This window comes from Hirundo rustica, chromosome 36 (assembly GCF_015227805.2).
Source record: "Hirundo rustica isolate bHirRus1 chromosome 36, bHirRus1.pri.v3, whole genome shotgun sequence".
Lineage (NCBI taxonomy): Eukaryota > Metazoa > Chordata > Aves > Passeriformes > Hirundinidae > Hirundo > Hirundo rustica.
Window position 1 is genome coordinate 162,864 of NC_053485.1, and position 25,336 is coordinate 188,199.

At 67.1% G+C, this 25,336-nt stretch overlaps 3 protein-coding genes across 3 annotated transcripts; 1 reads left to right on the plus strand and 2 right to left on the minus strand.

Annotated features, from left to right (window-relative positions):
* Nucleotides 1-115: 115 nt before the first annotated feature.
* On the minus strand, nucleotides 116-10,638 carry MAST1 (microtubule associated serine/threonine kinase 1). Its single transcript, XM_040088742.2, has 27 exons — nucleotides 10,557-10,638; nucleotides 9,900-9,931; nucleotides 9,160-9,248; nucleotides 8,617-8,692; nucleotides 8,190-8,268; nucleotides 7,736-7,881; nucleotides 7,308-7,383; nucleotides 6,807-7,013; nucleotides 6,353-6,454; nucleotides 6,142-6,268; nucleotides 5,878-5,945; nucleotides 5,629-5,717; nucleotides 5,337-5,545; nucleotides 4,925-5,063; nucleotides 4,707-4,839; nucleotides 4,354-4,519; nucleotides 4,067-4,168; nucleotides 3,862-3,984; nucleotides 3,587-3,696; nucleotides 3,275-3,393; nucleotides 3,009-3,181; nucleotides 2,749-2,928; nucleotides 2,041-2,273; nucleotides 1,509-1,631; nucleotides 1,156-1,292; nucleotides 930-1,072; nucleotides 116-762 (listed from the first exon to the last, which is right to left on the minus strand). Exons 1-27 carry the CDS (start codon nucleotides 10,593-10,595, stop codon nucleotides 116-118), a joined length of 3,867 nt encoding a protein of 1,288 aa, XP_039944676.1. The 5' UTR covers nucleotides 10,596-10,638.
* Nucleotides 10,639-11,286: 648 nt separating this feature from the next.
* RNASEH2A (ribonuclease H2 subunit A) lies at nucleotides 11,287-14,242 on the minus strand. Its single transcript, XM_040088763.2, has 8 exons — nucleotides 14,087-14,242; nucleotides 13,612-13,683; nucleotides 13,265-13,391; nucleotides 12,933-13,020; nucleotides 12,401-12,538; nucleotides 11,967-12,054; nucleotides 11,767-11,890; nucleotides 11,287-11,502 (listed from the first exon to the last, which is right to left on the minus strand). The coding sequence occupies exons 1-8, from the start codon at nucleotides 14,238-14,240 to the stop codon at nucleotides 11,376-11,378; spliced, it is 918 nt and encodes a 305-aa protein (XP_039944697.2). The 5' UTR covers nucleotides 14,241-14,242; the 3' UTR covers nucleotides 11,287-11,375.
* A 3,846-nt stretch (nucleotides 14,243-18,088) lies between these two features.
* On the plus strand, nucleotides 18,089-24,775 carry HOOK2 (hook microtubule tethering protein 2). Its single transcript, XM_040088762.1, has 21 exons — nucleotides 18,089-18,140; nucleotides 18,815-18,900; nucleotides 19,004-19,076; nucleotides 19,683-19,733; nucleotides 19,866-19,998; nucleotides 20,086-20,153; nucleotides 20,410-20,472; nucleotides 20,567-20,653; nucleotides 20,929-21,077; nucleotides 21,152-21,292; nucleotides 21,543-21,744; nucleotides 21,820-21,930; nucleotides 22,013-22,100; nucleotides 22,303-22,372; nucleotides 22,455-22,523; nucleotides 22,631-22,688; nucleotides 22,849-22,880; nucleotides 22,971-23,032; nucleotides 23,295-23,431; nucleotides 23,507-23,578; nucleotides 24,405-24,775. Exons 1-21 carry the CDS (start codon nucleotides 18,099-18,101, stop codon nucleotides 24,540-24,542), a joined length of 1,932 nt encoding a protein of 643 aa, XP_039944696.1. The 5' UTR covers nucleotides 18,089-18,098; the 3' UTR covers nucleotides 24,543-24,775.
* The last annotated feature ends 561 nt before the right edge of the window (nucleotides 24,776-25,336 follow it).

The window sequence follows — 25,336 nt, forward strand, 5'->3', positions numbered from 1 at the left end:
GTATTAACCCTTCGCGCTCGCGGGGAGGGGCCGGGGGCGCACGACCCCCTCATGCCTGGGGGTCCGGGGGTGTCCCCCCTATTTACAGCCGGGGGTGGGGGGGCTCGGGTAAAGCTCAGCGCCCGGGAGGGCCCGCGGCGCTCCGGGGATCCCCGGGGGTGGCACCGGACCCCACCACCACGATGGGCACCGGGGGCCCCCCCGGGGCCGCCCCCCCGCGCTCGTGCTCCTGTACCGGGCTGAGGGCCTTGGGGGGGCCCCGCGCCCCCCGCTCGGGCTCCTCCGGCCCCGAGGGGGTCGGCTCTGCCCCGGGGGGGCCCCCCAGCAGCAGCGGCAGCTCCTGCCGGCCCAGGCGGCGGGCGGGGGGCGCGGGAGGGGGCGGCTCGGCCGGGCCCTCCCCGTCCCACTCGGCCAAGCTCTGCAGCGGCGGCTCGGCCGGGAAGTCTTTTCGGGGGGGCTCCAGCCCCAGCTTGCGGGGGGGGCCCGGCGCCGCCTTCTCCGGGATCCCGCGGCGGGCGAGGCGCGGGGACTCGGCGGCCTTGGGGTGCAGCTTGGCGGGGAAGGCGGGCGGAGAGGCGGCCGGCGGCGAGGGCGTGTGGGCGAGCGGCGAGAGCGGGATGCTGCCGGCGGAGCGGCACCGCGCCGCCCGGTATTGCCGCTGCAGCTTCGGCGACAGTCCCTGCAGCGAGCTCGGCCGCAGGTGCGGCCCCGCCGGTGACGGCGGAGCGCTGGAGCCCGGCGAGCTGCTGGGCGGGGAGGCCCCTGCGCGGAACGAGGTCAGCGTGGGGGGAACGGCACCGGACACCGGGACTGGACACCGGGAGCCCCGACCCGTTCCCGTGACCACGCTCCGTCCGCAAGCCCCCGCCCTTTTCCCGCCGCCGTCCACCACCGTGGCCCCGCCCACCTCCCGTAGCCTCGCCCCTTACCGGTGTCGCGCGCCCGCGCGTGCGTGGGGGAGGCGGGCAGCGAGTCGGAGGAGGATAGCGAGCGGCTCAGTGACGTCAGCGAACGGCTCGTGTGCAGCAGCGAGGCCTGGCGGGCCAGGTGCCGGAACAGCGCACTGCGCCGCCTGCCGGGCGGGAGGACCGTCACATCCCCGTGCCACCCCGCCCTCCACCCCAACCAGAGCCGCCCCCGGTGCCCCGTGCCCACCTCTCGTGGCCGCTCCCGGTGCCCCCCCGCCGGTTCCTCCGGGCCATCTTGGCGCGGGCGCTGCGGCGCCGCGCGGGGCCCAGACGGATCGAGGTGTTCTCCAGCGGCGTCGTTGTCACCAGCACTTTCGTCCCGCTCTGGGCGACAGCGGGTCACCCAACACGCACCCCCCCACCAGGACTCACCCCCTGCTCATGGCTGACCTGCCATGACCCTGCCATCACCCACGACCCCCGACCACCGCCGTCGTCCCCTGGCGACCTCTTAGCCCGCTGTGACCTCCCAGCACCCCACGACCCACCCATGACACTCCCCCCACGACTCCCCCAGCCGCTCACCCCGGCGCCCCCCACCTTGAGGATGAGCTCCACCACCTCGGTGTGCACCAGCCCGTGCACCGGCTCCCCGTTCACGTGCGTGATCAGGTCCCCGGCGCACAGCCCGGCCTCCTGCGCGGGGCCGCCCTCCTCCACGTGCTGCCCCCCAAAAACGGGGTCACCTCCAGTGCGCTGGGGATGTCACAGCCAGGACCACCCCGCCCACCCCCCCCCCCGCATTCCCCAAAGCGGGGTTACCCACAATGCACCCCGATTGCCACACCCCAGACCCCCCAAATGCCTCCCACATGTCCCACGGTGTCCCTAAGACCCCTTGTCCCTCCTTGTCCCCTGACCCAAATGACGCGGAAGGCGCTGCCACCCCCAATGAAAACCCTGTCCCCTCGTGTCCCCAAGCCCGCCCTGTTCCCATGTCCCGCAATGTCCCCAAGCCCGCCCATGTCCCCCCTTGTCCTTGTTCCCGACGTGGCTCCGCCACCAAAAATCCCCTTTCTCCGTCTCCCCTCCGTCCCCGTGCCACCCCCGTGTGTCCCCGTGTGTCCCTGACCCAGACGACGTGGTGCACGCTGTACACGTCGCTGTCGCCCAGGTAGACGCGGATGGCTCGCAGGGTGAACCCGAACTTCTTTCCGGGCCGGGGGATGGCGATGGGCGAGCGGGGCGGCGCGGCCACGGCCGGGGCCAGCTCCCGGCCCGGCGACGAGTCCCGAGACGAGGGGTCCGACGACAGCGACCGCGGGGACATTGGGCTGCCAAGGGGGGACGAGCCGGGCGCCTCCCCTGCGCCCCCAGACCCCGCTGACCGCCACCCAAAAACCCCCACGGGAGACGCCCAGACCCCCCCCCATGGGCACCGCTGTCACCCCCGGGGACCGGGGACACCCCACCCGTAGGACTGCGGGTCCCACCGCCCACAAAACCCCCCATGGGAGACCCCAAATCCACAGGATTGGGAGTCCCAACACCCACAGAAACACCGTAGACCCCCAGCCTCCCCCTCCTATGGGGCTGGAGGGGTCCCTGGGTGTTTGGGGTCCTTAGGGGAGGGTGCTTTCAGGGGGCTCCCGGGGTGATTTGGGGTCCTTGGGAGGAGATCCCTGGGAATGGGGGGGGGTGCCGGGAAAATGTGGGTCCCCTGTGGGTGTCCCGGGGGGATTTGGGGTCCTTTCGGGGGATCCCGGGAGGATTTAGGGAGAGATCCCTGGGAATAAGGGGGGTTCCGGGTGAACTTGGGGTCCCCAGGGGTGTCACCCACCGCTGGGGATGATGACGGACAGCGCGGTGGCCGACGCCGACTTGGTGACCTTCCCGGGGGCTCGGGGGCTGCGCTTGTCCCCCCCGCCCTCGGCGGGGGCCACCCCGGGGTGCCGCGGCCGCCGCAGCCCCAGCTCGGAGCGGGCCGGGAGCGCTTCCCCGGCCCTCGGCGCTCTGTCCCCTGCGCGGGGCGGGCGACACGGGCTGCTGAAGGGACCCGGAGCACACCGGGGACACCTTCCCCCCCTTCCCGGGACTCACCTGGCTCCTCGCCAGCTCCGTCCGGGGGTCCTCCGTTGCGGGGGCACGGCCGCTCCTCGGGGGGGGGCCCGGGGCGCGCCGGCTCCAGCAGCGCCGAGAAGCGGCGGCGAGCGCCCGGGGGGGAGCTGCCCTCGCCCTCGGGGGGCGGCCCCTCACCGGCCGAGCGGTGCTTCCTGCGGGAACACGGGCGGTGGGGATGGGGGCGGTCTGAGCCCTGCGCCGCCCCGAGCCCCCCCGGGACCCCCCAGGACCCCGCAGGTGCGCACAGTTCAGGTGATCCCGTTCTCCAGCCGCGCTCGCGGGTGAAGCCATCGCGTCTCCCCTCGTCCCGAGGGCGGCCCTTGGGCTTCGGCTCCTGCGAGAGCTGCTCCAGGCTGCTGTACACCTGCGGGAGCGCACCTGGTCACACCTGAGCACAGCTGGGCAGACCTGGGCACACAGCTGGGCATATCCATCATCGGATGAGAGTCCCACAGGGCTGTCTCAGCTTCTGCGCATCCCTCACATCCCCAAATCCCTGTCCCCCCTCTCCATACCTGTGTCCCCCACCTGTCCCTGCGCCCCCTCCCCAGCCCCACCTTGCTGAAGCGGGGGGAGCAGGACGAGAACTGCCGGATCTCCACGGGCTCGTCCTCTGTCGTGTCCTCGTCCTCGTACGATGTCACGTGGGGGTACCTGTCCGACCGCGCTGGGGGAAGACAGGTTTGTGTGTGTGGGGGGGTCCCTTAGAGTCACCTTGGAGTGGGGAGGAGCCCCAAGGAGGGGCTGGGTGGGGGGGTCCCGGGATGTTCCAGGGGGTGATCCAAGTGGAATCCCAGGGTTGTCCCCCAGGGGGTTCCCGGGGGTCTCTCACTGTCGAAGTAGCTCGTGTCCTCCTCAGACTCCAGGTGCGGCACGAACTCGGCTTTCTGCCGCAGCAGCCCCGTCCAGTCGAGCGTGGCAAAGAAGCCGTGGGCCTTCACCTCCTGAGCCCCCCCTGCGCAGCAGCACCGGCTCAGGGAGGTCCCGGGGGTTCCCAGGGGACCGGGGGGGTCCCGGGGGTCTGGGGAGGGTCTCACCTGCACCGAGGCGCCGCAGCGGGTCGGGCTGCAAGAGGCAGGAGATGAGGTGCTGCGCATCCGGGGGCAGTGCCTCGTCCCCCTCCGGCCACAGGATCTCATCTGGCACAGGGGGACACCGAGGGGACAGCTGAGCCGAGACCCCCACACCTGGGGTCACCTGCCCCGTGCCCCTGCATCCCCACGCTGACCTGTGTCCCTGTGTCACCCCATCCTGCTGTGTCCCCGTGTCCCCTGCCAAACCTGAGGTCACCCGCGCGGTGTCCCCGTGTCCCCATGGGCCCTACCTGAGATCACCTGCCCGAAGAGCTCCTCGGGGGTGTCCCCGAAGAAGGGGACACAGCCCACCAGGAACTCGTAGAGGACGATGCCCATGGCCCACCAGTCCACGGGCTTCCCGTAGCCCTGGCGCAGGATCACCTCGGGTGCAATGTACTCGGGGGTGCCGCACACCTGGGGACAGGTGAGCTCAGCATGGGACACGCCCCTGCAGCTGCTGGGACACACCCCACTCCCCTGGCCCCACCCTGTCCCTGGCTTTGGCACACCTGGGTGCACACCTGGACACACCTGGCTGCCCACCTGCGGAGCACACTTGTGCTCATCTGTGGCACCCACCTGTGCCACCTGCAGCACCCACCTGCTTGTCTCGAAACTCCCTCGCGTCCTTCTCCATGTGCCCCTCGTACAGGTTGGTGGTGAGGCTCATCAGCCCCATCTTGGAGAGTCCGAAATCCGTCAGCTTCACGTGGCCCAGCGAGGTGATCAGGAGGCTGCCGAGGCGGGTGCGCACAGGTGAGCCGGGCGGGGCCCAGGTGAGTCCCCAGAGCCCCCCCCCGCCCGTGCCCCCGGTCCCACTTGTCGGGCTTGAGGTCGCGGTGCACGATGCCGTAGGTGTGGAGGTACTCCAGCGCCAGCACGGTCTCGGCAAAGTAGAGCCGGGCCAGCTCCAGCGGCAGCGCCCCGATGTGCTTCAGCAGCGTGGCACAGTCCCCGCCTGGGGACACGGGGGACAGGGGGGACACCGGGGGGACACCGGGGACAGGGGGGATGTGGGGACAGCGGGGATGTGATGGGACATGAGGGGGAATGAGGATAGGAGCACATGGGGGGGCATGGGAACAACTGTTACCACAACACCCAGCCCTATACCCCTGTCCCCAGCCCCATCTCATGACACCCAACCCCATGCTGCGATATGCACCCCCTATCGCGACACCCATCTCCCTACTGTGCCCCCCGCCCTTCCTATCGTGCCCCCCGTGCCCACCTTCCACGTACTCCATGACCATGCAGAGGTGGCGGCGGGTCTGGAAGGAGCAGAACATGCTGACCACGAAGGGGTTCTCGGCGAAGGTGAGGATGTCGCGCTCCACGAAGGCCTGGTGCACCTGGTTCCGCAGCAGCAGGTTCTGCTTGTTGATCTTCTTCATGGCGAAGCGCTGCCGCGTGGCCGTGTGCCGCACCAGGTACACCGCCCTGTGTCACGACATGTCGAGATATGAGCCGGGGACACCCCTTCCCGGGCCCGGCCCCCCGCGCGGGGACCTCCCGCCGCTCACCCGTAGGCGCCGTTGCTGATGAGTTTGATGGTCTCGAAGTCGCTCTCACCTGGCGGCTCCTTGGGCCTGGGGGCGGCGGTGGCGCGGCCCTGGGGGCACGGGGGGCACAGGTGACACGGGGGGACACGGGGGCATGGCAGGGGGACAGGTAACAGGTAACACCTGTTGGTGACACCGGGGGGACACGGGGAGGGGTCATGGGGAGACACGAGGGGACACGGGGGGAAACGGGGGGGACACAGCACCCACCTCAGCCCCCTCCTCGGGCTCCGGCGTGTTGGTGCCGCTGCTGTCGAGCTCCTCCAGGTGCAGCATGTCTGGGGGGACACGGGGGCACAGGTGGGGACACCAGGGGCACAGGTGTGTGTGTGGGGGACATGGCAGGGTTACAGGTGTGTGTCCCCTCACACCTGTCCCCCCCACCTTTTCCCCCACACCTGTCCCCATACCTGTCACACATCTGTCCCCTTGTACCTGTCCCCTCACACCTGTCCCCCACCCCTGTCCCCGTACCTGTGCGGCCCCCCCGTGCCCGGCCCAGTTGTCTGAGCAGGTACCGGGGGGTGTCGGCCCGCAGTGGCCCCTCGGCCCGGCCCGCGGTGACAGCCAGCAGCTGGGACAGCCCTGCAGGGTCAAACTCCTGCGGGGGACACAGGTGATGGGACACAGGTGAGGGGAACACAGGTGAGGAGGGCAGGGACAGGGGACAGGTGCCACGCCTCACCAGGCACTCGAGCAGCCGCGCAGGGCGGGAGATGATGATGAGGAGCCTCTTCACCAGCTGGGTGATGAAGGCCACCTCCTCCGACTCCGAGCGCTCGTAGGCCTGCAGGTGACACGGAAGGGAGGACATGGGGACACTTGGGGGGTCCCTTGGGGTCATATCGAGCCCTGCTGGGTCCCTTGGATCCCTGTAGGGTCCCACTGGGTCCAGTTGGGTCCCACTGGTCTCTGCCAGGCCCCGGACCGTTCTGTAGGGTGCCGTTGGGCCCCATTGGATCCCTGTTAGGTCCTTCTGGGTCCTGTTAGTCGTCTTTGGGTTCTGTTGGGTCCCTTGGATCCCCGTTGGGTCCCGTTGGATCCCACTGAGCCCCCTTGGGTTCTGTTGGGTCCTGTTGGGTCCCACTGATCCCCGCAGTCCCCCGGGGGTCCCGGTGCCGGCGCGGGGGCTGTCTCACATCCTGCAGCAGGCGCTCCATGTTCTCCTGCAGCTCGCAGAAGTATCCGGCGGTGATGAGGCCGTGCCGGGCCTTGGCCAGGCAGTCCCGTGCCAGCTCCACCAGCTGGTGCTGGATGAAGCTGAGGGCGCCATCGGCCAGCGGGGTCCCGCCGGGGCCGCAGCCGCGCACAAACTCCTCCAGGCGCTCCTCCATCTGCGCCGTGGCCTGCAGCACCGGCACCGGGGGCGTCCCCACGGCTCCCGTGGGGCGCCGTAACCAACCCCACAGCCACACACAGCCACCCTGAATGTCTCCACAGCCACCCACAGACCCCAGGGACACCCTGAATGTCCCTGTGGCCACCCCACAGACCCCCTTAGATCCCATAATTACCCCCATGGCACACCACAGCCCCCCAAGACCCCATAAACACCCTCCTAGCCACCCTACAGCCACCCAGAGACCCTATAACCGCCCCCATGGCCACCCCACAGCCCCCCTGGAGCCCCCCAGCCGCACCTTGGGGAACCTCTCCTTGTACACGTGGTTCATCATCACGATCTCGTTGTCGTGGGACGAGGGCGAGCGCCCGGGGCTGGGGGAGGGGGGCACAGCTGGCATCCCCGTGGGACCCCCAGGTGACCCACCCCCCCAGCACCCCCCCAGCACCCCCCCAGCACCCCCCCCCACCTCCCACCATGGACAACCCCCCCGAGCTGCTTTGGGCCACGCCCAAATCCCAGCCCTTCCCTAAACCCACAGTGTCCCACAACGGTCCCCAACCCTGCTGTGACCCCCCCTGCCCCCACTCCTCCCCAAATCCCGCAGTGACCCCAAAGCTGGCAGTGACCTCCACCCTCCTGCTGTCCCCCCGAACCCCACAATGACCCCACACAACCCCCCTCTCCTCCCAATCCCCCTCAGTGCCGAGGGGTCCCCAGGCCCACCTGAGGCTGCGGGAGCGTGGCCGGGGGGCCGGGCCCCCCCGAGCCCCCCCATCCTCCTCGGCCAGGCTCTCGGAGCTGCCGAAGTGGCGGGACAGGAACCGCAGCTCCTCGGGCGTGGGCTGCGCCGGCAGCTGGTGCAGCCGCTCCTGCGACGAGCACGAGGACTGCGCGCCCGCGTCACCCCCGGGACCCCCCACAGCTCCCCCGGGTCAGCCCCCCGAGGCCGGGTACCCCCTGGACCCCCCCCAGGTATCCCCTGGAAAATCCCAGCCCCCTCCAGGTACCCCCAGCCCCCCCCCCCAAGTCACCCCTCAGTCCCCCCCAAAACCAACACGGCCCCCCCGGGCCATTCCCCTGGTCCCCCACAACGGCTCCACCCCGCCTCACCCCCTCCCCAGCCCCCCCGGACCCCCCTCTACCCCTCCCCCGGGGGTCCCCGAGCCCCCCGACTCACCGAGACGGTGGAGCTGGGGGTGTTGGTTCCATAGCCCGAGGAGGGCAGCGAGGCCAGCGACCACCGACGACCGTCAGCGCTGGCAGGGCACACGGGGGGAATCAGGGGACCCCGGGATACTCCCCGGAACCCCTCAGGTTGGGAGGGGATCGATGGTTCCTGTTCCCGAGTGTCCCTGTCCCTGTCACCACCCTCGGACACGTGGGAGCCCTCCCAGAGACATTGCTGTCACCCCCCGGACACTGGGAACATCCCCGGACATTGGGGACCCCCCCCTTGACCCCAACGACCCCCCCGGACCCCGAGAACTCCTCCCCGGACACACCCAGAGACCCCCACCCACCCATCCCTGCCCGGTAGTCACAGCTGTCCCCAACCTGTGTCCCCCCGACCCTGACAGCTGCGACACCCCCGGACCCCCCCTCACCGGCGGGAGGAGGCGAAGGAGAAGTGTGCGGGGGCGCTGGGTGAGAAATTGCGGGGGCTGTCCAGGGGGCTGTTACCTGGGCACACAGGTAAGAGTGACGTCAGCACCCCGCCCTGCAAGGCCACACCCCCAGCGCGCGGGTGGGCGTGGGCAAGAGGGTGGGGAACACCCCAGGGGAAAAAAAAAAAAAGGGGTGGGGCAGGAGGGACCCCAGGGATGGGGGGGTCTGTAAAGGTACCTGAGGGTTATGGAGGGGTCTCTCGGGGGCTTCCCGGCAGTTTGGGAGGGGTCTTTAAAGTATTTTGGGGGGTTCTGTGGGGGTTTTGGGGGGACCAGGGTCTCGGGGTGAGGTTGGAGACATCAAGGGGGTCTCAGGACATTTGCGGGGGGCGCTGGGGACACCGAGAGGGGAGCGGGGGAAAGCGAGGTGGGGTTGGGGACACCGAGAAGGGGCTGGGGGACACTGGGGGGTTTTGGGACACCTGGGGGCTGTTGGGGACATCTGGGGGTGTCGGTGGCACCGGGGGGGTCCGGGGGTCTCACCGATGTGTCCGGGCAGCGGCGAGTGGGGTCTCGGGAGGGTGGGGGAGGTGCTGGTCAGGATCAGGCTCTTCCGGTTGCTCGTGCGGCAGCTGCGGGGGGCGGGGGGGGGGGCTTGGGTCGGGGTCGGGACCCCCCCAGAGCCCCCCCACAGGGACCCCCCCCCCGTCCACAGGCTGGGGGAGGGGCGCACCCACAGGCAGACCCCGCCCGCAAATGGGGAAGAGAATGGGGGGGCTCGGAGTGGGGTGAGGATGAGGATGAGGATGAGGATGAGGATGAGGAGGAAGGAGAAAGAGGATGGGGGGATGAACATGAGGATGAAGGAGGAAGAGAGTCAGGATGGAGGAAGCAGAGGGATGAAGGAGAATGAGGATGGAGGAAGCGGGAGGATGAGGGAGGAAGATGAGGACAGGATGAGGGAGATGATGGGAGGCAGGAGGATGAGGATGGAGCTGGGCGAGGATGAAGGCTGAGGATGGCACTGGAGGGTGAAAGCTGAGGATGACGCCGGTGCGGGAGGAAGGCCGAAGCCCCCCGGTACCTCTTGGTGCGGCGGAACATGCTGCTGCCCACCAGGATCGGCATCGGGGGGCTCCGGGGGGCTCCGGGGCGGCGGCGGGGCGGGGGGGGGGCGGGGGGGCCCGCGGCGGCTGCAGTGGGCGGGGCTTGGGCGGGGCCTGGGCGGGGTTTGGGGGGCGCAATGGGGGCGCACGGGGGGGGCACGGTGGGGGGGGTCTCACCTGCTGCTCTTCCGCGGCAGCGGCAGCTCCTTCTGGAACAGCGGCAACGGGTGGGGGGCGGCCCGGAGCCCCCGCACCACCGGGACCCCCCGGACACACCGGACCGAACCCCCCCCACCTCCGCAGCAGCGCTCTGGGGGGGCACCGCGGCCTCCGTTCCCCTCCTCGGGGCCGCCCGGTGTGCGAACCCCGCCGGATCGGGCGGTACCCGACACCGCCGGTATCGGAGACCCCCGGTACCGGGGCCGCATCTCCCCCACCCTCGACCCCGGTACCGGGGCTGCGCTGACCATCCCCCCGGTACCGCCCTGCCGAAGGGCCTGCAGTGCCCGGTGCCGATCCAATCCCTCCGGTGCCGATGCAATCCCTCCGGTGCCGATCCCCTCAGCGCTGTACCAACCCCCGCCGGTACCGATCCCCGCATCCTCCGGTACCCACATCCCTCCCTCTCCGGTACCGACCCCCTCCCGGTACGGACGCCGCACTCCCTCACCCGGTACCGATTCCCCGGTGTCCCCCTCACGCTGATGCCCTCCGGTACCGATTCCCCCCCCCGTTCCGGTACCGATTCCCGCATCGTCCGATATCGTTCCCCTCCCGGTACCGTCGTCCCCCTCCGGTTTCCACCTCAATAACAACCCCCCTCCCCTCTGGTACCTGCAGCCGCCGCCGGCGGATCACACCCGAATCATCCATGGCGCCGCTGCCGCTGCCGGTGTTGGGGGGGTCCCGGCCCCGCTGTCCCCCACCCGGTACCCGCAGCCCCCCCCCTTCAGCCACCCTCCGCCATCGCCCGGGACCCCCGGTTCACCCCGCCCCCTGCCCCACCCCGCCACGCCCCTGCCACGCCCCCCGGGCCGAGGGCGCCCCCCCGCTGCGGGGCGGTTCAGCCCGGTGCCCCCCCCCGTCCCCTCCCCCCCAATTCCCGCTGTCCGCGGTGCTGAACGGCGACGAGCAGGGGTCTGCGGGGCCCCCCCCCCCACCGCGGGAATTGGGGTCACGACCCCCCCCCCCCCAGCCCCATCAGAGACCCCCCAGCACTGAAACCCACCCTAGTCATGGCCCTATTAGAGACCCCCAGCACTGAATCCCCCCGGAAAATCTGGAACCCCGGAGGGGTTTGGGGTGCTCAGGGACACCCCCGGTGATCCCCCTGCCCCGTCCCGGTGTGACCCCCCGCCCCCAGATTAGACCCCTAATCCCCCGGGATTGAGGACACAGTGCTTTCCCGGCCTTTGGTCAGCGCTGATTAACACGGGCGGGGGCACACCGATTCCCTTCCCCCCTCGGGTTGGATTTGGGGGGGCATAACCCCCCCATAAAAATACTTCAGCTCAAGGGCCCCCCCAAAATGAAAAAAAAAAAAAAAAGAAGAAATTTGGGGTGTTTTAAATTCTTTATTACAAAATAATCAGCTGGGGTTTGGGCCCCCATTTTGGGGGGGGGGTGTCTCCCCTTTTTTGGGGGGTTCACAGCTCAGCCAGGGCCCGCAGGTTGCGCTCCTGGAAGAAGCGGTGGGGGGTGCGCTGGGGGGGGCTCCGGGCGAAGAAGGAAAGCACCGAGGGGGGGGGCTGTGGGGTCATCCGTGGGGTCCTCATCAGCCCTGTGGGGGCAAAAGGGGCACAGGAATTTGTGGGGGCAGAAAAATCCCCCCCCCCCCAATCCTGACCCCCTCATCGCACTGACAGGACCCCCCCCCACCACCAAATTCCCCCCCATTGCATGGGTCTGGGCCCCCCCCAGTTCCACAGGGACCACCCTGTGCCTTTGCCCCCCACCCCCAGAACTGTCCTGTTCCCTTAGAGCCACTTTACCCCCCCCCACGACCCCCCCTGTCCCTCCAGGACTCCCCTTCGCACCCCCATACCAGTGCACTGGGACCCCCCCTTGCTGCAGCAGTGTCTGTGCCGTGCCCCAGCTGAACCTGACAAGTTGGGGGAACCCAAAAATGGGGTGCAGGTTCCTCCTCAGCCACTCCTTGGTCTTGGGGTCTGCAAAAGGGTGGGGGGAACATGTCAGGGGCACCCCAAAATTGGGACCCCCCCCCCCCTTAAACCCAGCCCCCACCGTTGGGGTATCCGGAGCCATAATCGCGGTCGGGGTCCCCCAACTTCTCCACGAAGTTCCAGTGGAGCACAGCACGGTCCCGGGCGACCTGGGGGCATGGGGGGCTTTGGAGGGGCTTGGGGGGGCTCAGTGGGAGGGGGTCAAAGGGGCTTTGGGGGGGCTCAGAGGGAATGGAGGGTCCTGCCCCCCCCCAAAACTCAGCAGTCTGGGAGATTTGGGGGGCTCTGGGAAGTGGGGACGGTTTGGGGGGGTCACTTCAGGGGTTGGTGATGTTGCTGCTTGGGGAGGTCAGTTCCAGGGGGGTCAGTCTGGGGGAATCAGTTCAGGGGTTTGGGGGTGCTCCTGCCCAGGGGGGGACGACAGCCTGGGAGGGTCATTCCAGGGGGGGGTCAGTTTAAGGGATTGGGGGTCATTCCGGGGGTCCCAGCGCCCACCTTGGCGCAGATGCTGGCGGCACTGACTGTGGGGAACAGCGCATCGGCCTTGGGGCGCACGGTGACCCCCAGCCCCGGGAAGCGCCGCCGCAGCCGCGCCTCGTGCTTGTCCGCCGGCCCCACCGTGTCTGCAAACACCTGGGGGGGGCGGGCCCGGGACCCCCGAGTCACCACGGGAGCCCCCAAATCACTCCGGGTCCCCCCAGATCACCCTGAGATCTCACAGATCACCGCAGGATCCCCCAGACCACCCTGAGATCCCACAGATCCAGGACCCAAACCCGTCTGCCCTGCCCTCCCTTCCTAAAATTCCTCCCCCAATCCACCCAGATTCCCTTCCTCAGCACGATTCCTCCAAAATCACCCCCCCTCACTGTCAGAACACCACCAAAACACCCCAAATTCACCCCAAACCAATCTAGATCCCCCTCGAGGGAAACTGAGGCACAGAGGGGAAGAGCAAAGTGCGGGCTCCGACCCAGCTGCCCCTCCCCACACCCAGGGTGCCCCTAGGGAGCCTCCAAAACCCCACCTGGGCCACCTGCACCCCAGAATCGATCGCGAACTGGATCAGCTCTGCTGCCGTGTCGTGGGACAGTTCGTTCAGGTTGTACTTGGCTCTGGGGGGGGATTTGGGGGGCGTCACCCCCAAACTGGAAGCCCACCCTCACCCAGCATCCCAAACTGGAGCTGCATTCACCCCCCAAACACCCCAAAATTTGAGGGGTGGGAGATGGGCAGCACCGAGGGTGGGAGGGGTGGGGGGGAACCAGAGGTTCTTGGAGGGGTTAAAGGGGGTTCACAGAGGGATCGGTGGGACCCCGAGAGTTCGGAGGGGTCCCCGGGGGGTCTCGGGGGTCTCACCGCTGCTGCATGCAGGCAGAGATGTGGTCGGGGGGCAGCACCTGCAGCGCCCACCCCACCCAATCCCCCGCCGCTTCCAGGAGCCCGAAGCGCCGCTCCCGCTCCGCCTCCGACAGCGTCTTCGAATCTGGGGGGGGCCCAGGGAGGTGAGGGACCCCCCCCCCGGAATCCCCACAGCTCCCCCCTGACCCCAGACCCACCCCTGTGCTCCCCAAAGCTCCCCCCAGTCCCCCATTCCTGGCACAGCCCGGCGCTTCCCACTCCGCCATCCCCGGGACTCCGAAGGACCCGATCCCGCACCCCCCCCAAACTCTCGGCACCCCCCACGCCCTCCCGGGACCCCCCACCTGCCACCCCCAGCGCCTCCAGCTCCGGCAGCTTCTCCTCGGGGCAGTAACAGATCGCGTAAACCATCGGCCCTGGGGGGGGCACGGGGGGGGTGAGGAGGGACCCCGGGGGCACCGGGACCCCTCCCACTCAAAGTCTCGGTGCACCGGGACCCTCTCCACCCAAACCTCGGACCCCTAAACTCAATCCCCGGTGCACCAGGATCTTCCCCCTCAATCCTCGGTACAGCGGCACCCCTCCCATTCAAACCCCGGACCCCCAAAACCAACCCCCGGTACACCGGGACCCCTCCCATTCGAACTCTGAGTATACCGGGACGCTTCCCTGTCTATCCCCCGTGCACCGAGACCCTCCCCACCCAAATCCCGGACCCCCAAACCCATCCACCGGTGCACCGGGACCCCTCCGCGCCACGTGCAACCGCCCGCCGGCCCTCCCCGATCCCGTTACCCACGGAACCCCCTCCGGGCTCACCGAGCACCGGCCCCCGGCCCGCCTCGTCCACGCCGAGCACGCAAGGCCGGCGGCGGCACAGAGGGGGCACGGCGGAGGCGAAGCGACCCCCGGCCGCCGGATCCCGCTCCAGCGCGGACAGCGCCATGGCGCGGCCGAGGGGCGGGGCTTCCATGGGCGGGGCACAGGAGGAGGCGTGGCTTTACTAGGCGTGTCCCCACATTAACCAATCATCGTCAGAAGAGGCGTGGCTTAGTTGGGGCGGAGGGGCATAGCGAAGGGGCGGGTCGCTCTATCGTGGCGCCATTGCGCGGGGGCGGGGTTTAACGGAAAGGGCGGGGTTTAACGGGCCTGGATCCTCTCCCCGGCGGGGGTGGGGCGGGGGTCTGCAGAGCACCGGGAAAAACGTGGGGTGGAGCGTCCAGGGACGGGGGTGTGACAGCCCGAAAAGGGCGGGAGGTCCCCGGGATGGTGGGGGCGGACGGTGGGGTCCCGGGAAGGTGGGGGTTGGTGGTGGGGGATGTCCCGGAAGCCTCGTGTTCTTACCACCCCCCGGTCCGGGAAGAGCGGGAGGGGGTTCCCGGAACGAGCCCTCCCTCTCCCGCCTGCCCATATATGGGCACGGTTGCGTCAGCGGGGAAAGCCCCGGCCCCGCCCACTTCCGTTGACGCCGGTGCACGCGGGGGGCTTCCCACGGGAGGGGGGGACACGCACGGCCCCCCGCCGCCGCCCCCGGTTCGGCACCACCAGACCCCGTTATGGCAATTATTATTGTTATTAATTAAATACAAACGTACAAAAAACCCCAACAAAAATATGCAGCGACAACAAATCGCCCCCACACCCCCCCCCCGGCATCTGGGGGGCCCCGGGGGCAGTTCCCCACCTGGGGGGGGGAGTGTCTTGTAAACGTAACGGGGGGATGAGCCCCCTCAAACACCCCCCTCTGAGGTGTGCACAGCCCCTCCCGGCGGAATCCGCCATTTGGAGGGGCCTGACCCCTCCCCTCAGAACCAGGGGGGTCCCCAGGCCCAGCTGGGGGGGCTCCATGCCCTGTTTGGGGGGTCCCCATCCATCCCACAGGCCCCGTTCCCGCAGATCCTGAGGGTCCTCGTAGGGGGTGAGGAATTCTGGTCCTGCCGGTCCCTTCAGGGTTGCCCAGTCCGGGGGTATCTCATTCTCACGGGTCCTTTTAGGGGGTTCCCAGCTGCTCCAGGTCCACATGGTGGGGGGGGGTCTCCCCCTCGCCGAGCAGCAGCCGGACCCGACCCACTCCATTGGGGTCCCCCCGACGCCGCGAGCCTCATCCAGCGCGGTCCCGGTGCCGCCGTGTCCCCGCCGGTCCAGCCCTGTCCGTGGCCAGGGGGGTCCCCGCCCCTCCGTGTCCAGCCAGGTGCGGGGGATGCGCCCCGGGGGTGTCCATGGGGGTCCGCGGAAGGAGCCAGCGCTGCCCCGGAGCCCCCTCGATGCCGGTCCCTGCTCGCCGGGGGTGGGTTCTAGAAGCCGAGCGCGGCTCCGGGGGGCAGCGGGCAGCCCGAACCCGCGTGGTCCCGCACGGAGCCGCGGAGCCGCCGCACCTGAGCTCGCAGTCCCGCCGCCGTGGCCGCCAGCGCCGCGTTCTGAGCTCGGAGCCCCCGGACGCGCTGCTCCAACCGGGCGATTCGCTCCAGCTTCCGCCGCCGGCACCGGCTCGCCGCCAGCCGGTTCCGCAACCTCCGCCGCTCCGCCTGCAGCCGCTCCGGGGAATCCGGGCCCGGCTCCGCCGCCTCCGCCTCCGCTCCGGGGACCCCCGGGAAGGGTCCCCCCATCCCCGCCGCCGTCGTCGTCAGCACTGGCGGCTCCGGGAGTGCCACGTTGGGCGGCCCCGGTTGGTGCAGCTCGTCCAGCGCTTGGGCGAAGCTGCCGGTGAAACCGTCGCGCTCGCCGGCACCGGGGTAGAAGAAGCTGCCGCTACCGGGGCCGCTCCCGAAGAAGGTGCCGTCGGGGCACGCAGCCGGTTTGAGCCCGCGGAAGGGCTCCTGGGGGGGGTCCCTGTTGTAGCGGGCCCGGTAAGGTGCCGTAGTCGGGCTCTGGGCGGCAGAAGCCGCCCGGGAAGGGCGCGGGACGGTAGAACGGCGGCTCCATCCGCACCGGGAGCCTCGGGACTCGAACCCGGGGCTCCTCGCTACCCGCCCTATTTATAGCCGCGCGAGGCGGAAACGCGGCGCTATTGGCTGTGGGGGGCGCCCCTCCAGCATGGACACTCCCCTTCAGTGTGGACTCGCCCTCTCCTGCCTGGACACGCCCCCAGAGGGCGGGGGCTTGGGGAGCATTTTGGGGGGGGCACTGGTGGGAAAAGAGGGGGTACAGGTGAGCAAAGGAGGCCTAGGTGTGTGCAAGAGGGTCAGCTGAGGTCAAAGAAAGGGGGCAGGCGAGCAACAGTGGGGGGGTGTAGGTGTGAAAAACAAGCCAGGCGTGTAAAGGGGGAGACAGGTGTGCGAGGGGGTGACAGGTGTGTGCCGGGGGGGGGGGGGTGTCACATGCCAGGCCATTCACACGCCTGTTGCCTCCTGAGTTCACATCGGCGCCCTCGTGTCCCCACATTGGTCACACCAGGGACAACAGGACCTTCCAACAACGCCCCCAAAAGCCCTCGGGACCCCCAGAAGCCCCAGCCAGGGGTGGGGGGCTGTGCCCGGGCGTGTCGTCGGCGTGTCCCCAGCGTGTCCCAGCCCGTCAGGGCGTGGCTGGACGCACACGCGTGTGCACGTGTGGGGACTTGTGCGCAGTGGGAGGAACACGAGGGTCCCCGGGACTTCCAGAGTGGGACGGGCCCCTCCTCCCCCTCGCAGATTTTAGGGGATTTTAGGGGATTTTGAGGCTGGATTTTCCCTCCTGACTTCTCCTTCCTTGTGACTCAGGCCGTGCCATCCACTCCCCCTTCTCCCCGATGTGACCCTGCCATCGATGTCACAACACCTGGAGTGACCTCCCCCGGGGTGACCCCCAGGCCATCCCCCTTGGGAGGGGGACCCAGGTGGGGTCACACCTGGCTCCCCCCCTGCTGGAGGAGCAGGAAGAGGGGAGGAGAAATGGGTGGAAAATTGGGGGGGAACCTCGATATTGGCATGCATCAGTCACGGGGGCACAGGGGTATTTGGAGGGACACCGGGGAGGGGTCCCGGTCCTGAGGAGGCTTCGGGGTGTCTTTTCTTTCCCCCCCCCTACCCCCAAAGTGACTTTCGGGGGCCCCAACGGCCCCAACCGTCACCGGGGTTTCGGGCTGAGGGGGCCCCGGATGTCCGGGGCGGGGGGGACACGGCACATGCGGGGAAGAGCCCAGGGTGTTCTAGGGCCAAACTGGGAACACTAGGAGAGTGTTGGGGTCACACCGGGGGGATCTGGGGTCGATACTGGGAGCACTAGGATGCCCCCAGGGCCATGCTGGGAGCTCTGGCGGGGTTCCAGGTACAACTGGGAGCACTGGCTTGCACTCAGAACCATACTGGGAGCACGGTGGGGTGAGCGGGAGGGGGGTGCTCCAGGACCATACTGAGAATACTGGGGGGGTTCCGGCCTTCGCGAGGCCGCCGGGTTCAGCGCTGACGCAGCGCGGGCGTCGCCGCCGCCGCCGCCCCGCGGCGAGAACAGCCCGGCTTGACCCTCCTCGAGCCGAGGGAGCCCGACGGGCGCGGCCGCGGGGGCGGCGGGACGCGGCCATGAGTCACCGGCGGGGCCGAGCCGGACGCCATGACCGCGCGAACGGGGCCGCTCTGGGCGCGACTCTATGGCCTTGGAGGGCATGGTTCTAATCCGAACGGGGCGTGTCAGGCAGGAGGCGCGGGGCGTAGGTGTGGCCGCTCTGTCCCCATCTCTACGACCTAGGAGGATGACGGAAGAGGCGCGGCCGGAAGTGGGCGTGGCCTGCAGGTGCGGCCGCTCTAGGTGCGTCTCTATGGCCGGGAGGCCGGGGCGGGGCGGGCAGGGGGCGGGGCGCAGGTGCGGCCGCTCTGGGCGCGGCTCGGTGCCCCTGGAGGACCGGGATCGGCCGGACATGGCGGCGGGGCGGGACGTGTGCGGGGCGCTGCTCACCTGGGTAAGGGGGACTGGGAAAGCCCCCCGGGACCCTCAGGTTCAAGCGGGACCTCCCCGGTGCTCGGGGATCCACACGGGATTAGATCGGGACCCCTCCCCGGGGCGCTTCCTGCGGCTTCGGGAACTTTGGTCGCCTCGGGGCACCTGTGACCCCTTCAGGGACCCTGTGACCCGCCCCCCTCCCCCCCCCCAGGACCCTGTGATCCCCCCCATAAGCCCTGTGACCCCCCCCTTGGGGACCCTGTGACCGCCCTCAGGCACTTTCTGAGCCCTCAGGGACCCTATGACCCCTGCATCACCCCTGTGACCCCCCCCCATAACCCCTGTCACCCCTCCCCCCCAAGTCCCTGTGCCACCCCCCACACCCCCTCCAGGGACCTTTGACCCCCCCCAGACGTGTCCGAGCCCTTGTGACCTCCCGCCCTTTGTCCCTCTCTCAGCGCCCTTTGGCCCCTACGAATTCAGGGGTGGGTTGAGGGGGGTAATCCCTACCCCCCCCATCTGTGCCCCCTCTCAGTGGGTCTGTTGGGGCTGTCTGGGGGTTTTCGGGTGCCCCGATCCCTCCATTTTCCCCCCTTGTAGGGCTGTTCGGGGGTTTTGGGGTGCTCTGATTCCCCCTGGGGGTTTTTTTAGGGGTTTTGGGGTTCCCCTGACTCCCCCTTTTGCTCCCCCCAGCTGCAGACCTTTGACCCCCCCTGTCCGTGCGCGGCCCCCCCAGACCTGGCCAGCGGGGTGACCCTGGCCCACGTCCTGCACAAGATGTGAGTCTTTTATTAGGATGGGGGGCTTGTCCCCACCCTCGGGGGACCCCCCCTGAGAGGCCGAGGCTGATTTTGGGGACCCCCCCATGCCGCCCTCCCTCAGAGATCCCTCCTGGTTCGATGAGACATGGCTGGGCCAGATCCGGGACGAGCCTGAGGGGAACACCAGGATCAGGGTGAGGGGGGGGGGCTCGTTTTTTTTGGGGGGGGGGCAGGAAGTTTTGGGGTGGGATGTGGATTTTGGGGGTGCAGAATGTGGGGTTTGTTGTCTGTGGGGGTGCAGAATGTTTTGAGGTGGGGATTTTGGGGAGGGCCAAAGTGTGGGGTTTGTTTTGGGGGTGTGCAGAATGTTTTGGGGTGGGATGGGGATTTTGAGGGGTCAGAATATGGGGTTTGTTTTGGTTTTGGGGTTTGTTTTAGAGGGGTCCTGGTTTTGGTGTCTGTTTGGGGGGGCTGGTTTTGGAGAGGTTAAGGAGAGGTTTTGGGGGCTTAAGGAGAGGTGGTTTTTGTGGGGCTGCTTTTGGGGGTGCTGTTTTTGGAAAGGGGCTTTGGCGTCCTGGTTTTTGGGGGGAACTTTTGGGGAGGATTGATTTGGGGGGGTGCTTATTTGGGGAAGTTGATTGAGCTCCGTGGTGAAAACCTTGTGGGGGCTGTTTGGGAGGCCAGTTTTGGAGGGCTTTTTGGGGAGAGGCAATTTTGGGATACCCAAGCACCACAGCAATCAAGGTGTGAGTGGAATCTGGGGGCTTTGGGGGCGCCCACCTTGTTTCCCCCCTCCCCAGGTGAACAACCTGCGCAAGGTGCTGCAGAGTGTCCTGGAGTACTGGCAGGATGTGAGTGGAGGGGCTCTCCCAGCCTTGTGGTTTTGGGTTGGGGGGACTCCCCTGGGGTTTGGGGGAGTCCCTAAGGGTTAGGGGGGATCCCTGGGGTGGGGGCCTCGGGATCAGAGCCCCCCACCCCACCAGGTGCTGGGCCAGACTGTGGCAGAGCAGCACGTGCCGGATGTGGCGCTGGCCGCCCAGCACAGCGACCCCGAGCAGCTGGGCAAGCTGGTGCGACTGGTGCTGGGCTGCGCCGTCAGCTGTGACCGCCGGGAAGGTGGGGAGACCCCCCCGACCCCCCAAAACACCCCCCTGACCCCCCAAAACACCCTCCTGACCTCCCCAAAATCACCCCCCACGCCAGAGCACATCCAGCGCATCATGACGCTACAGGAGTCGGTGCAGCATGAAGTGATGACGGCCATCCAGGAGGTTGGGGCACTTTGGGGGTCCCTGTGGGATTTTGGGGGTCCCCGATGGGGGGTTTGGGGAGCCCTGAGGATGGTTTTGGAGTGTCCTCTGTGGGGGTCACTGTGCATTGCGTTTGGGGAGGTTTGGGACAGCCTCAGTGCGATCACAGGGCTTTGAGGGTCTCAGGGGAGTTTTGAGGACCCCCTGGGGTTATTGGGGGGCCTGAAGCCCCTCTGAGTCCCCCCCCAAACCCCAATTTGTTCCTCCCTTGTGGCAGCTCTTGGATCCGGAGCCATCGGAGCTGATGGCAGCAGAGACCTACGGGAACTTCGATGCTCAGGTAAGGGGGGCAGATTTGTGGGTGTATCGGGGGGATTTGGGGGTGTCAGGGGGGTCTCTGAGCCCCCCTGACTCCTGCTCCCGTGCCCCCCCAGTCCCGCCGGTATTACTTTCTGAGCCAGGAGCCCCCTGAGGAGACCCCGGGGGGATCAGGGCAGCGCTGCCGAGAGCTGGAGCAGCAGGTGAGGCCTGGAATCACCTGGGGAGGGTCTCCAAATCTCGTGTACCCCCAAATTCCACCTGAGGGTGAGTGGGAGGGGTTTCTCTGCTGGCTCCTGTGAGCGGTGGCAGCACCTGGGAGAGATCCTGGGCCCCTTCCTGCACACCTGGATTCTCCCAAGATTCCCTGTACCGGGTTAGGAACACCCAAAGTTTAATGGGAAAGGATTCTTGGGTGGTTCATGTGAGGTGGGGGAATATTTGGGATGGGTTTTTCCCACACACCTGGGCTCTGCAGGTGGCCATGCTGCTGGAGGAGAAGGGACACCTGGCCGCGGAGAACCAGGCGCTGCGGGAGCAGCTCGAGTCCGATGCTGCCGGCGCCACTGCTAAGAAGCTGCTGCGGCTGCAGACGCAGGTGGAGGAGCTGCAGGAGGAGAATTACAGGTGAGGACTCGCCCCCTGGGGTGCTCCCCCTCATCTGTGGGCCTCACCTGAGGCCTGGGGGCGTCCTGTTGCAGGCTGGAGAGCGGCAAGGAGGAGCTGCGGGCGCGCTGCTCACGCCTGGAGCAGGAGGCGCGGGGGCTGCAGGTGCGGGCGCAGGAGCTGAGCGGGCTGGCAGGGGAGGCACGGGCGCTGCGCGATGAGATGGACCTGCTCAGGTGAGCCATGACACCTATTCAGGTGAGCTGGGGTACCTCCTCAGGTGTGCCAAAACACCTGCTCAGGTGAGCCAGGGCATCTTGCATGCAGTACTCCTGAAAGGCTCTGTGTCCCACCGCGTCACCATCACCAGCACAGCCCTCCCCACGTGGCCGTGCCGGGGCTGGGGCGCATCATACCTGTGCTCAGGTGTCGCGGGAACAACTCAGGTGCGCCGATGTCACCATGCCCGCTCTCCCCTGTCCCCAGGGCGTCGTCGGCGCGGGCGGGGCGGCTGGAGGCGGCGGTGGCGGCGTACCGGGGCCGCGCGGCGGCGGCGGGTGAGCTGCGGCGCTGGGTGCGGGCGCTGGAGGAGCGCCACGCCGCCCAGGTGCGCCGTGCCGCACACCTGCAGCAGCAGCTGGGACGCGCCCAGGCCGGCTGTGCGCAGCTGGAGGCCGCCCGCAGGCAGGTGAGGGGGGCAAGGTGTGGGGAGGGGAGAGGCTCGGTTGTCCCTCCTGTGTGTCACCTGTGTGTCACCGCGCAGGTGGAAGAGCTGAGCGGGCAGCAGGCGGAGGCGGCGCTGAGGGCTGAGAAGTGGCACCTGGAATTCCGGCACCTGCAGGAGCGATTTGAGGCCCTGAACCAGGAGAAGGAGGTGGGTGAGGCTTGGGGACAACCCCCCCAGGCACACCTGCGGCCACACCTGGTGTCCCCTGAGCCCCCTGTCCCCCCCGCAGCGGCTGTTGGAGGAGCGGGACGCACTGCGCGAGGCCAACGAGGAGCTGCGCTGCGTGCAGGTGCAGCAGAGCTACCTGAGCCAGGCAGGTGAGTGCCACAGAGCCCACCTGGGAGGGAGGGGACACGCCTCTGACCGAGCTCAATCCTTGCAGGAGACACCAGAGAACCCCCGCTTTGGGCTGTGGGGTTTGGGGGGGCTCCTGGGAGGGGGTTTGGGTGTGCAGGTGTGCAATTTTGGGATGTCACCTGCTGTCCCCCAGCCCTTAACCCACCTTTTACGCCCCCTCAGACACAGGGCTGGAGGGGGGCCCAGCCCCTCCCCGGAATTTGGCGGCTGAGATCCTTCCCGCGGAGCTCAGGTGAGTCCAGGGGGCATGTCCAACCCCTGGGGGAGTGTTCCCACCTTTTTGTGACCCCCTCCCCGGTGTCCCCCCTGTCCAGGGACACGGTGACACGCCTGCGACGGGAGAACCGACGGCTGCGGCTGCAGCGGGACCAGCTCCGGCACAGGTGGGGGATTTGGGGGGGGGTCAGGGGTTCCTCAGAAGACCCCCGAAGCCCCTTCCCCAAATCCCTAACCAGCCCCCCAGTCCCTGATGCTCCGCCCAACCCCACAGACTGGAGGCCACAGAGGCAGCTGTGCCTCGGGCAGCGCGGGTGACACCCCAGGAGGAGGTGAGTGGGGTGCACCGGGGAGATTTTGGGGGGAGTCTCTCAACACCAAGGGGGGTCCCCTAGTTCATTGTGTGGGTCTCGGTGTTTTGGGGTGGCCCACGTTTTATTGAGGGCACCCCAGTGGCCCGGCTTCACCTCTGTCTCGATTTCACCCCCCTAGTTGTCGCTGCTGGAGGAGACCCCTGAGGAGCTGTGAGTTTTGGGGGGGTGAGGGGAGAGATTTGGGGAGGCCTCCCACCATTCCCACCATTCCCAACCTGTGACCATCCCCTGCTCCCCCAGGGATGAGCTGCCAGAGGGAGAGGTGGAAGACGAGGAGGAAGAGCTCGAGCACCCCAGAGCTGGTATGAGGGGGTCCCGAGTGGATATCAGAATTTGGGGAGGGTTCAGGATCTGGGGAGTCCTGGGGGGAAAATTTTGGTGTGGGGGGTGGTTCTGGGGGGTTCCCCCAGATTGGGGGTTGTATACAGATCCCGGGGGGGGGTGATGTCTGGAGGGAGGGGCGGGCAGGAGATGAACTGTGCCTCAGTTTCCCTCATAAAGATTTGAGGGGGTTTGGCGGGGGGGTGCTTCCTGGCTAACCTCCTTCTTTGTTCCCTCTTACAGGATCAGGGTTTAGATCAGCCCCACAAAATCCCTCAGCATGCCCCAGGAATCCCCCTGGCACTCCCCCTTTGGCCCCCGTCCTGCAGCTGCTCCGCAGCCAAATACAGGAGAAGGACGCGCTGATCCGGCACCTGGAGGTGAGGCTTGAAATCTTCGGGGGGGGGGTCCTGGAGGTCTCCAACTCGAGCTGAGCCCTCCCTGAACCCCCCCAGAACGATTGGGAGCGCAGCCGGGCACAGCGGGAGCGCGAGGAGCGGCTGCTGGTCACCGCCTGGTACAACATGGTGAGCCAGGGCGCTTCGGGGACATCGAGGGGAGGGGGCCAGCTGCTCCTGTGGGGGACATGGATACACCCGAGGGGGACATGGATACGCCTGGGGGGGAACAGGTGTGTTGAGGGACACAATACTACGTTGAGGGGGCTGAAGAGGGTCACAGGTGACTGGGGGCATCTCTGGTGGTGTGTGTTCTGAGGGTGGGGGTCTGTAAATGAAGGGGGGCTATAAATGGAGAAATCCCTTCTCTATTATTGACACTTTAATGAAGGGATGGGGCCACTGGAGGGCTGGAAATGATTTATTACTCAGATGAACACCAGCCTTAGAGGCTGAAAGTATGGAGTAAGAAGTTCGCCATAGCCCGGGAGTAGTCAAAAGTTTCTGTTACAAGGCAATATATAACATTCTGATACAGTGGAAGGTTGCTGTAAAGTTTATTTTCTAACCTGTCACCTTTGTTTAATTCTGATGCACTGCATATACTTTTTACCAAATAGCTTTCTATCTCACGTACACACATTTGCTTCTGTTACAGCATTTAAACTCTTAACTTACTCTATAAAATTACGTTACTGCCCTATAAAACCTGTCACCATCTTACCTAATACAGTTTCTTACTTACTAAAAACATATTTTTACTCGCATCTATAGGAACATAAGTTTATCATTTATTTGCTTAATGCACCTTTATTCTCACATCAACCCAAGCTTCTCCCAAGGCCGTGAATCAAACCCTTTGGCATCCGCGGAAGTTTTCTACCTTCCCATTTCGTTTGCTTCTCTGTGCTCTGCGGGTCTGGGTGTGCCCCGTGACCCCCTCGTGTCCCCTCAGGGCCTGGCATTGCAGCAGCAGGAGGGAGGGACGGCGTCACGGACGGCCAGTGGGGCTCAGTCCTTCCTGGCCCAGCAGCGCTTGGTCACCATCGCCCGACGAGCACGGACCCCTCACGGCCGGGCTCCCTCCAGCTGAGGGGGATCCCCCAAACACCCCCCGGACCGCGGGGGTGCCCCTCACTCCGGGCTGGTCCCACTTCACACACTACAAGCCTGAGCTCCCCACCTTTTCTTTTGAGGCGGGGGCTGGACCTTGCCTCCCTACCTTTTAGGGGGGCTTTTAGCACTTCTATTTTTGTAGTCTATTTCAGGGGGGTCTCACGTGTGTTACCCCCATAAAATATTCTAATAAAGCCTCAGGACTCGGCACTGGACATTTATTATGGCGGGGGATATTTGTGGGGTTGGAAGGGGCTGAGCCGTGGGTTGTTTTGGGTGTCTCTGGCTTCAACCACAGGGTCGGTACTAGAGTGCAGTAGAGGTGGGTGGGGATGCGCACCCTACAAATCACTTACATTTTGCCTTTTTCCCCCTCATGCTTCCCACTCTTTTCCCCTCACGTTTCCCACCCTTTCCCCTCACATTTCCCGCCCTTTTCCCCCTCATAATTAAGGGAACCCCCTAGTTAAACCCTTGAAAATTATGAAAAAAAGGGTTTGCCTCCTCCATTTAACCTTTTAAAATGGAAAAAGGGGTTCCCTCTGCCTTTCGACCCGAAAAATGATGGATAAAGAGGGTCTCCCTCCAAAATAAAACCCCAAAATGGTGAAAAACGTGGTGTTTCTCTCAATTTAAACCCTTAAAATGGAAGAGCCTGCCTCAATTTAAATTTTTAAAATGGAATTCCCCGTCAGTTTATCCCCCCCCACAAGAGGCTTCCTCCTCCCATTACTGGTTTTCCCTCAAGAAACACCATTTTTGGGGCACTAT